This window comes from Siphateles boraxobius, unplaced genomic scaffold (genome assembly GCF_051911475.1).
Source record: "Siphateles boraxobius isolate OS27281-9 unplaced genomic scaffold, OSU_SipBor_1 11, whole genome shotgun sequence".
Classification (NCBI taxonomy): domain Eukaryota; kingdom Metazoa; phylum Chordata; class Actinopteri; order Cypriniformes; family Leuciscidae; genus Siphateles; species Siphateles boraxobius.
This window is the reverse complement of record NW_027508711.1, coordinates 9,837,604-9,849,407: the sequence shown is the minus strand read 5'-3', so window position 1 is coordinate 9,849,407 and position 11,804 is coordinate 9,837,604. Positions and strand designations below refer to the sequence as shown.

The window sequence follows — 11,804 nt, the reverse complement described above, 5'->3', positions numbered from 1 at the left end:
CAACATTACCTCATGATGATACTCCGTGAGTTTTATGAAAAACGTTTATGATACTTGTATGAGGTTTTGTCAGAATATTCTTTAAAAATCTCAGCTTTTTGGTCACCAGAGGAATCAAAGTGATACAGGTTTTGGAGTAAATTATGGCATATTTTTATTTTTTAGCCAATTATTCTTATGATAGTAAACAAGCTATTAATATTTACATTTACAGTGGAATTATATTATATTGCTGTCAGTTTACTATATAGCAGCTGTTTCTTCATGTGGATCATATTATAGCAGAAGAAAATAAAGAGCTATATAATACCACCTTTTTGGTTCATGTTTTAGGTGTGTTATTTGTCTCATATGTATTTAGCTTCTAGTTGTGATATCAGTCATTTATTAAGTTTGAAAAATCCTTATTACCACTGCCAAGGCCAGAGAGTAAGATCTGTCTTCATAACTATAAAATAAATGACCTCACAAGTAATCACTGAGCTGAAGATTATTTTCTCAGTTTCTTCTTTTGGTTGGTGGTGGAATTCTTCGAGCTGATTGACATAAAATTATCCAACTACTTCACCATGTTACATTTTTTTCATTCGTCAGACTATAATTTGTTAATGTTACATGTCCCTCTAGTGGTGGAGGAGTCTCATGCATACGGATGTAATAGCATATAAAACATTATTTTAAAACCTTTTGAGCTTGTGAATACTTTTTTCTTAACCCAAAAACATTTTACATTTAAAATTCAGACACATAACATGCTTATGACACAGAGGCAACTTTACTGAATAACTTGCTCAGACTCAGTTAGTAATATGTTTACAGGGGGTGGGGCACAAGGCTAACCAGTTAGTTTAGTGAGTAGTCCTAAAATGAGTATTTGCCTTTGAAAAGTATCTTTTTATGTTTTTGTCGGATTGTGAATTTATCTGGAAATAAAGTCTGTGGTTAACATTGCTTGAAGAGTTTGTTTTTGTTTTTTGCTTTGTTCGTTTGTAAATGTATGTTCCAGTGTGACTGAATCTCTTCAAATAACTATATTTTCTTCCTTAGGAGTTGGTGATAGAGGAACATTACCGGGAGCCACACCACTAAAACCCCCAGGTACTTCATGCCATTCACTTTTACCGTTACTGTCTCTGTATTTTTCTGGCAATCAGGTGCCTTTTTATTTGTAAAAAGTTTTATTTTACTTGTCTTATTGTAGGCATTGGAGGTGGAGCCATTGCTGGACGTGGAGATACTCCAGGCACTATTGAAGGAGGACCTGGAAGTGTAGGCAGTGATCCAGGAGGAGTTGGTGGAGGACAGGGAGGAGTTGGTGGAGTTCCGGGAGGAGTTGGTGGAATTCCGGGAGGAGTTGGTGGAGTTCCGGGAGGAGTTGGTGGAGTTCCAGGAGGAGTTGGTGGAGGACAGGGAGGAGTTGGTGGAGGACAGGGAGGAGTTGGTGGAGGACAGGGAGGAGTTGGTGGAGTTCCAGGAGGAGTTGGTGGAGTTCCAGGAGGAGTTGGTGGAGTTCCAGGAGGAGTTGGTGGAGGACAGGGAGGAGTTGGTGGAGTTCCAGGAGGAGTTGGTGGAGTTCCAGGAGGAGTTGGTGGAGGACAGGGAGGAGTTGGTGGAGTTCCGGGAGGAGTTGGTGGAGGACAGGGAGGAGTTGGTGGAGTTCCGGGAGGAGTTGGTGGAGGACAGGGAGGAGTTGGTGGAGGACCAAGTGGAGTTAAACCTCCTAAAGGTAATTTACCAGCTTTTTATGTGCATGTTTATAAAATGATAAATCAATTAAAATCAGCATATTTTTTTCCAGTTTATGGTGGTCCAGGTGGAACTGGAGCTCTGGGAGTTGGTGGTGTGGGTGGAGTGGGTCCAGCTGGAGTGGGAGGAGCAGGACTTCTGCCTGGAGGTGGTGGTCTGCTACCAGGAGGTGGAGCTGCAGGCATAGGATTCGGGGCGCAGAAACCAGGCAAAAGTAATCAAAGCATTGATCAGATCAACAAACATTTTATTGTGGAATATTAAAAATAATTAAATGCTGAATTTAAGTAAAACAAAATTAATGAACACTTAAATTCGTTAAAAAAACTATTATGTTTTACATAATGAGCATTTTTTGGCCTTCAGTTAGAAGCTTAACATCTACTAAAGGCTTTGTAAATCTATTGCAGGCTATGGTGGAGCTGGAAGTTTTGGAGCCGGTGGGATCCAACCAGGGACCGGTAACTCAAAAAAGCCACCATATTCCTTATATTTTATGCACCAGTCTTTTGCTGAGAACTATCTTTTTAAAACTTTTTTGCAGGCCTCAGGTTCCCCAGTGGGGCTGCAGTGGGCGGAAAACAAGGAAAAGGTGTCAGAAAACATTCTCGTTATTCCACAATTCTTATAATGAAAATGCAGTTTGGTTGTATTTATACACATGGACTGAACTAGAAAGACTGTTAAATAACTCATTATCACTTTGGTCAAAGTTTATGGGGCAGCAGGCACACTTGGTGGGCTTGGAGGCCCAGGCGGATATGGAACTGGACCCGGTGGCTATGGTGGTGGTCCAGGTGGTTATGGAACAGGACCCGGCGGCTATGGTGGTGGTCCGGGCGGTTATGGTGGTGGTCCGGGCGGTGCCGGTGGTGGTCCGGGCGGTTATGGTGGTGGTCCGGGCGGTGCCGGTGGTGGTCCGGGCGGTTATGGTGGTGTTCCGGGCGGTGCCGGTGGTGGTCCAGGCGGTTATGGTGGTGGTCCGGGCGGTGCCGGTGGACTTGGAGGTATCTACACATTTCGTGCTGTATTTCCCACACAATTTTTTACATTTAAATATTCTAATATTTATTTGTTTTTTAAGGGCTTGGTTATGGTCCTGGCGCATTAAAACCACCTAAAAGTATGTAAAACTCATTTAATGATCACTTTAATTATGCAATAACCAATCCTTAGGCAAAATTCCTAATCACAAAAAAAATGTCATGTGTTATCAGGCTATGGAGGAGCTGGAACATTGGGTGGGGCTGGAAGAGGAGGAGTTGGTGGAGGTCTAGGAATTGGACCAGGAGGTGCTGGCGGAGGTCCTGGAGGAGTTGGAGTGGGTGGAGGTATCATGCAATTAAATATACATTAGACACAAGTTTGACAATAGTCCCAAAAAAATTAGGAAATTTGATTAAATATTTTTTAAGAATAGAGGAATACATTTATAGAATTGTAAAGAATTAGATACACTTATGATTAGATGTCATTCGTAATTATAAATGAATGATAATATCCATTGCAAATGTATATCAATATATATCCACATTCACCTTGAAATGCATTCTCTACACATCGGTGGCTTAAATGGTTAATATGAGTTTGCGTAGGTGCCAGATATCCAGGTGGTGGCCTAGGAGCTGGAGCTGGGAACCTGGGAAATCAGTGGCCGGTTGCATAAACTACTTAGACTAGTCTAACAACAACATCTAATTTTGTTCTTCAAGACTGGTCATTACTATAAGTCAATTACATAAAAAGGTAGATTTGGTCTATTTTGAATCTGAAAACTGAGACTGATTAGCTGTAATAAACTGCTAGGTAGTCATGCATAGATATATACACTAGATGTCGCCTTGGGGTTCTAAGCATGCGTCAAAACCGCCACCATCTTGGAACAAGGGTCTTGTCATAGGAAGTAGCTAGGTAACGCTGGATTCATGGATGATGCGGGACTTTTGTGCTGCGTATGGATGTTCACACGACCGAAATCTAAAAACCAGACAGCAAGGGATTACATTTCACAAGAATATGTAATTTTTACATTTTTTTAAATGTATCTGGACTCAATGATAAATACATGTCTGACCGTTGGAACGAACCAAAACAACTAGAAAATCGCATTCATGACGATTTATGGTGATTTTATTTCCGTTAGACCTTTTCCAACATTGACGCTGATGCATTATAGAGGAGGGGCTCCCCTGTTCCATGATGGCGGCTTTATTGACGCATTCGTTCCAATGAACTTCCGTAGCCAAGGCGACATCTAGTCTATATATCTATGGGTAGTTATGATGTAGGTATCATGCTAGTTCTTAAAACTCAGTCTTAAGTTAGTAGCTGTGTTTATGCAACTGGCCCCAGGTTCTAGTTTTTTAAAGTATTAACATAATTGTGACTAATTACAATGTCATCATTACATTAGCTTTAGGGCCTGAATTTATATTCACCATGAATAAATCTACTAATCTGGCTTAGATGTTGGTAGAGAGGCAGACCTTGTGAAAAAGAAATACGCTTAATTGTTTCGCAATGTTCTTCAAATCCTCAAAGTATATATTTAAAAACTTTACTTATAATGTGAATGAAATAAAAGGGCCACATAAGTTTTCTTTTAAAAAAAAAAATACACTTTCATGATTGTTTCAGTAATGTCAAATGAAAACTTTGACTTTAAATTACATTCTAGTTAATGGTTTTTATCTCTTGTCATGCTAGAAGTCCACTTGTGTGTTTATGTGTTGACTAACATACTAAAGCAAATGTAAATGAATTGATTATTTGATATTACATTTGAAGTTACTATATTTCATATGTACTGAAGGTAACACTTTTTTTTCTCGATTGTGCACATTGTACTAACTGTAAGCGACTTTGAAACTACATGTCAACTAGCAGTCATTAGAGTATTATTAGACTGTCTGCTTTATATCTGCTAACTCTTTATTTTGATGCTCCCCAACAGACATTCTACTGATAAGTAACTTTGCAACTACATGCCAACTTATTTTACTAACCCGAAACACCTAACCCTATGAGTTAATTGACATGTAGTTGCAAAGTTACTTATAGTTAGTAGGGCGCCTAAAGTGGACTATTGAAATAAAGTGTTAAATGCAGTAATAAGTACTCTTTTTAAAAGTATGCTAAAGTTTTTTTTTTCCACAAGGGAATATAAGAATTAAATTTGAACAAAATCACTAACATCTATTAAGACCCATAGCAGATACCAGGTGATCAGATGTGGATGTGGTTGAAAACATAATTGGAGAATTATATTCGTAAAGACAACACAAGTTGAGAAGATTCAACCAATTGGAACACTACTGACATCTTTACCATCATATGGTAATGATGATGATGATGATGTAGATCTCACTTCACATGTTGTTCTTATTGTAGGCTATGGAGGTTTAGGTGGAGCTGGAGGTATTGGAGGAGGTGCTGGAAGCCCAGTAGGAACCGGTGGAGGTAAAGTTTCTGTTAATATCTTCCTGTTCAAAATTTTCAGACTCCATATTTTATTTGACTTATGCCGGGCGTACACCAAAGGATTTTCAAAGTCCCAGACTAAAGACCGGCAGTCTTTAGGAATCTTACTGGATATCGGCGCGCTCCCGTCGTCTCGATCGTTAAATGTGAGGTGATAATCTGCAGCCGGCGACCCGATTTATGCCAGTCTTTCTCTAGTCTTTCATATCAAACATGTTTGATATTATCGCAAGTCTTTAGTCTGAGACTAAAAACTGTGAACCCAAGTCTTTAGATGTGAGCTGATAATCTTATAAAGTCTTTTCTAAATCTTTTCAAAGTCTTTCGGTGTACAGAAAGCATTAATGTTATTTTAAAGGGTTGGCTTCTAAATGGTGTATGGCTTCTGTTTTTCATAAATGAATGAGCCTACCTCAGATGAGTTTGCCAACAGCAGTGTTTGTATTATTGTAAGTTCAAACATTATGTAACATGAACAATAGTAATAAAGTTATTAACTAAATTCTAACCATATCTCATTCTTATATGTTGGATATGTTACTGTTATTTTAAGTTTTAAATGTGTAAATAGGTCTATTTTTACAGGTATAAAACCTAATATTAAACTTAACCAACATAAAATCAAAGAGGGCATAAAGTTTGTGTTAGGGAGGTCTAAGGAGTAAAATCCATGTACTCAAATTGCAAGAAAAAATTTGGGATACATAATTACATTAAGGTTAATTATCCATAATTACATGTCACTTCACTGAAAAAAATGATCAGTTAACTTAACTTTAAAAAAGTGAGGAAACCCATTGTTTAAAGTAATTATATAAACTTCATGCGTAATTGAAAAAATTTAACTAGGTGGACTTGTCATTTCATGTAACTTATTTTTTTTCCAAATATGCATGAAGTTTATTTACTTAACAATTTTAAGGCAACAAGTTTCCTCACTATTTTTTTTTTTTAAATGAAGTCAAGTGATCACATTTTACAGTGTTGAGATTAGTTGTTTTATAGGTGTGAATGAAATTTTATGTTTGAGACAATTTTCCTTTTATTGATTTTAATGTTTGGACTCAGGTCTCAGGTACCCAGGAGGAGCAGGGACAGGTAAATCAGGTAAATTCACAGGACTAACTGCATGATTTTTTTTTATCAGTTCTTATTCATTTGTCTCAGCAACTGAATTAGCATAAATTGCATGTGAAAATTTGTTGGCTGGTTGCCGTCCGATGGATGGATTTAATTTACTTGCGTTTGTTTCAACGTCTTAAAGGCTTTGGCACGGGTGCCTTGGGTGGTCAGGGCTATCAGCCAGGTGAGGCATTATATCTTTCCTCAATTCTCGTGGAGGAAATGGGCTTATCCACACCTTTTTGAAGTGCATTTATGAAGCTCATTGAAAGAACAGATATCAAGCGACAGTGTTACAGTAGATCTGTTTATCCTGCAGGAGGTGGAGTCCCTGCATATGGGACTGGTGTAGGTCCAGGTGCTGGATATCAACAGCCATATCCAGGTAATGAAGACATTGTGGCAACTTTAATGTGCACATCTCCAACTCTGAGGATTCGAGAAAGCTTTTAGATGTTATTCAAGAGTTAGTTGACCAAAAAAGGAACATTTTATCTTCGTTTGCTCACCCTCATGTTGTTCCAAACCCATGTCTTCTAAAGAAACACGATTACTTTTTATGATAAACTGATTTAAATGGTAAACAAAGCTCAAATGTGCTTGCTCGACACACAAGAACTAATGAGGTTTGTTCTAGTGTGTCATAACATATTTGATGTGCTCTATGTATGTGTTGATACATTTTTAGACGTGAATAAAAAGCTAAGAGAAATCTGTTCGTCATACAAAGTTACTGTGTCTCTTCAGAAGACTTGGATGAAAATCCTCAATTCATAAATTACTTTGACGCTTCAAAAAGTTCATAAAAAGTTGAGTGAATGGACTTTCAGGGACAAAAATCTGTCCGTTTTTTAAAAGATCTTCATTTGTGTTTCGAAGATGAACGAAAGTCTTATGGGTTTGGAACGACATTAGGGCGAGTAAATGATGAGAATTTTCATTTTTCGGGGGAAATATTCTTTTAAGTATTTAGATTAAAGAATAAAGAAAGGGGGGCAAAACAAAAAGAAAAGTAATTTTCCATTACAGATCTGAATAAATAACATGAGTTTGTACGATTGTTCTGTACACTACAAGACATTTAGCAGTGCATGTGTGTGGAAAGAAAGATAATGCATCTTCAGAAATCCTTTATAAAATGTAGGAGTGTGATAGTTATAGCAAATTTACTTTAATGATTTGAATTTCTCACAAAAAAAAAATCCAACCAAATCATGTAAAAAGATGATGATCTAGTCCAAACGTTACCGGAGAGACATTTTTAAGGTGTGTAAATAAGTGACGTTTTCTTGTACCAGTGTGTTTTAATAATCAGTTAAGTGGTTTAGAGTGATTAATGAGAAGTTGTGATGTTGTATTGTAGGTTATGGTGGCACTGGCGCAGGGGGAACTGGAAGTGCTCCACTTACACCTCAGCAATGTAAGACATGCTGCTATTACAGCAAACTCGTTGTTGTTAGCTAATATTTCAAATGCAGCACATTATAAAATTAGAGTTTAGCCTAAACCTGAACACTATCTACAGGCATTTGCAAGTATGTATTGCATTTAAATGTGTGATTCTTTTATAGCAAAAGCAGCCAAATATGCAGCTCTTCAAGGCTTTCTAGGTGCAGGAGGCTACAGAGGTACGTAAGCAGAAATTAAGGCACTTCTCTCCATCTTTTTCTATGGTCCATACTGCAAAAACCCGTCGAAACAATGACTTTTAGTTGTGCATCTTCATGTTTTACTGTTCATGTTCCATTTTTATTTACAAAATGAAATCAATATTTACTTACTTTCATAATACACATTCCTGGTCTTATTATAAATTACTCTTCAGTGCATGTTATTCCATAAATGTATGCAAAAAAATGGGTTGCTCACAAGTTCTATAAATTTGCCTTACGGAAGAAAAGTAATGACAGATGAAAAAAATATGCATTGCATTAACCGTGCTTGCATTTTAATGCATCGTATTTTTAGAACTTGCATTTTTAATTAAACGTAAATACAACTTTTGTGTCTTAATCAGCTTTTCTGCATATATAGCCTACTGGTCCTAATAATTCTCACATACACTTAAGGTTGGCTCCATTTCTGTAAATCCGCTTTTGTGAATGAATGACTCTCTCTACCTGTTGCTCTGCTCTTTGTCAATAGTTCCTTGCACCACCTACTGGTGAGTCCGACTAACAGCAGATGGTGATTATTATCGGTACTCTACTGCTATTCCTGCAGTTCCCGGATGTGCAATGTTAAATATTCTGCCGAATTTGTAAAGCAAAATAAACTGGACCGAAACTTGCCTGTTGAATATTATAGGTTGAATTTATTAGTCGAATATTTTGGAAGTGAAATCTAAAAGTGACAAATGGATTATTGCATTTTTAATAATGAAAATCTGTGTGAAATATTTTGAATTGAAAAACTCAAAGCTTAGATAAGAGATCATGTTGAATTTTAGCCCTTACTTTTATTAAACTTATTCTAATCATTTTTCTAGCTGCCAAGGCAATTTCTAAAAGTTTCTAAAGGTCCGTTCAAGCCATGTTGTTGTAATTATCGTAACTAATCGACTTGTAAAAAGCATTCACGTGATAATAGAACTTTTACAACTTCAGCTACGACTTGTAACATGCGACCAAGAGAAACGTATAAGTCCATAATTTCCGTTTAGTTTAAATTGATGGACTAAAATAACTAAATCTTAATAAAACTATATAGACATATTTAAGAAAAACTAATAAAAAATGTAAAAAATAAATAAATAAAAATAAAAACACACACACACACAACTAAATTATTAAACCTTTTACTAAAATTAAAATGAAAACGGAAAATGTAAAGTAAAACCTCATTCAAATGTATAATAGTGTCTCAATGATACTAAACTAATGTATTATGTGATCAATAGTGGCAGTAGTGACCGTGTGTTTTCCTGTAGGGGGCGCAGGATGCCAAGGCAAATACTGCGGAAGGAGAAGGAAGTGAGAAACCAGCGGATAGAATGACCTCATAAACAAGTGGTGCTACTGCCTGATCTCAAATGCACTTTTTTTTTACAGTTTAAAAGTGCCTCATGTAATATGTGAGAAAGATTTGAATTTGCATTAAAGGTTTTTTTCAGCCATATAGTTAGATGTGATGTGAACCTCACAAGGCACTCTTTGCACTGCCTAACTCCCTTATTTACTACTTATGTCACTAGACATTTCCTTTGCTTGATATTTGTTTTATAACAAATCAGCCTTTTGACCATTTAATGTTCCATCTTAACTGCTGCAGTTCCAGCTGTGCATCTCGTATGGTTTTGCTGCAGTGGCTCACTTACACACTCGCTGAACATTTCAGACACATGTCGTCTAGGGTTGTGTCGCTGCTATTTCAGGATGAACTGACTGTGGGGGAAGCAGCGTCATTTTCTGGCTATGTATCAAAAAGTAAAGGGAGACTAATCTCTTTCTAGCTGATGCATAAGACTTCATGAATGGATATTTAGTCTTTTCCAGCATATTCAGTCTTTCAAAGTATAATCCGTCACACAAAGGAATGGGATCTAGGCATGCAATAGTCTTACCAGAACAAAATGCTTGTCATTACTGCAGTAGACAGCATCTAAGTACTGAGGATTACAAGCTGTCTTCAAAGAAACCTCAGGAACTTGAAGCGGTTTCTTTTCTCGTATCCTGACCCTGTCAGTTGTTTTTGTTTGTTTGTTTTAACGTAAATCTTTTTAAATTAAAATGTTGGGTTTTAAAGAGTAGCCTATCTATGCATTTGACCTAACTCATTTTGGTGTTTGTGTGTTGTGAATGATGTAGGTTATCTGTGTTTCTGTAAGTGCAACTATTCAAATGTGACCTGAAAGTATGATAGAAGCAATTCATCTATTGAATTGCTTCGCATTGTTTACCTTTTGTTCTTCACTTTTATGCACTTGTTACTTTTGTGAAAGTCCAACCAGTTCACATGTTTGTATGATCTTTGATTTTGTTTAGGCCTTTTATCCATTATCTACATTTCTAAAAAATAAATTGTAAAAAACAAAAGTTGTTTACTTTAATTGTCACTCACTCACGGCTAATTTTGGGGCACATGAAAAGGCATGTTTTCGGGTTCTATCACCAAAACTAAAATATATAATTATTTTATTTAGATATATTACTATATAGCCTACTATGTAATGAAGGCAGATTTTAACTGAAAGGTTGAACTGTGTTCTCAGGACAAGGGTATTTTTATAAATGTCAGCTCGGGGCAAGTTGTCACGTTATTTCGAAATTTTTAACAATTGATTAATTAGCCTACCTCTTTTTTGACCAACACAACAATTTGAGTTTTTTATATGTTTATACCATGTTTCATAACACTTTACAATAAGGTCCCAATTAGTTAATGTATTGAATAACATTAACGGGGTAGGTAATTTCGGAGAGGATAGCGATAATAGCGAGCTGTCTTTGAAAGCATAAGATCCCATCCTTCCTTCAGAGTGTCTCCAAAGCCCCGCCTCCTTTAAAACACATGAACGCACACAGCAGCGCCTGCAAGTGCAAACCATCACGAGACGATAGATGGCGTTAAACTTCCTCATGTCTCAAAACACATATCATATAATGAACGATAATATTGAACATAAACGAATGTAGGCTACCACCTGACTGCTGGGGATTGACTGCTGGAGATTCATTTCGGCGTTGATAGTGTTGATATAAAAACACATAAATCCGAGTCTGAGGACATGAACAGCTCCGTAGAATGTCATGGGTTTTTAGGTAGAATGTCTCGGGTTGCCATCTCGTAATTACAGTTATGACATGGCGTGAACACAGCTGTTTTGGTTCAGGAGGAACTGTAAAAGGCGGTGACTGTCTGTCTACAACTCTGCATAGCCTTAAGGAACGCGCTGATGATGTGTGAGCAGGTGCGCAGAGGTATGAAATACACATGTTAACAGGCAGATAGGACATCGTATCATTGTATTCGGACCTAATGCAATGATTGGACGAACATTTTTGGTCCAGTGACTTCCACAGAAAATGTACATGTTTTAATAGTCAGGCCACTTCTATTATTGATTGCTGTCAAGATGTTTCAAGAGTTTCAATCAGTATTACAAGTGTTTATAAAACAAATCGCCAACCTTAAACTGATAATGATCAATTCATTTGTTACAAAATAGAAGTCTTTTGCATTTTTAGTTCCTGTTAACATACAGGGCTATATAACTTATAACTAACTCGGCTATAAGAAATAGAGCCTTATTGTAAAGTGGTTTCCATAATTATTTCAGTATAGCTTTCCAGAGTATTTTAGATTAGGCTACACCAGTTAAAATTCTGACAGCAAACATTCTTTCGAGAAATAGAAATTGCTTCACTGGTTCCACTCCTGAAACAAGTGGTCCAGAAACAAAGCAAGATCCTTTCACAATTTCTCTCCCATGAGTACACTTACACAAACCCTCTCTT

General features: G+C 37.0%; 1 protein-coding gene across 1 annotated transcript; it reads left to right on the top strand.

Moving 5' to 3' along the window:
- The first annotated feature begins 177 nt into the window (after positions 1-177).
- LOC143757025 (uncharacterized) lies at positions 178-10,382 on the top strand. The gene is made up of 17 exons (XM_077247999.1): positions 178-183; positions 381-429; positions 1,048-1,098; positions 1,202-1,726; positions 1,799-1,960; positions 2,157-2,207; positions 2,291-2,338; positions 2,460-2,753; positions 2,831-2,869; positions 2,964-3,077; positions 5,137-5,205; positions 6,295-6,333; positions 6,491-6,532; positions 6,668-6,733; positions 7,712-7,768; positions 7,920-7,976; positions 9,278-10,382. The coding sequence occupies exons 1-17, from the start codon at positions 178-180 to the stop codon at positions 9,322-9,324; spliced, it is 1,716 nt and encodes a 571-aa protein (XP_077104114.1). The 3' UTR covers positions 9,325-10,382.
- The last annotated feature ends 1,422 nt before the right edge of the window (positions 10,383-11,804 follow it).

What these genes read in the sequence shown, in the direction of transcription:
- LOC143757025 (XM_077247999.1), top strand. An exon ending in CACACCACTAAAACCCCCAG is followed by an intron (nt 1,099 to 1,201) that starts GTACTTCATGCC and finishes GTCTTATTGTAG; the next exon opens with GCATTGGAGGTGGAGCCATT. An exon ending in AGGTGCAGGAGGCTACAGAG is followed by an intron (nt 7,977 to 9,277) that starts GTACGTAAGCAG and finishes GTTTTCCTGTAG; the next exon opens with GGGGCGCAGGATGCCAAGGC.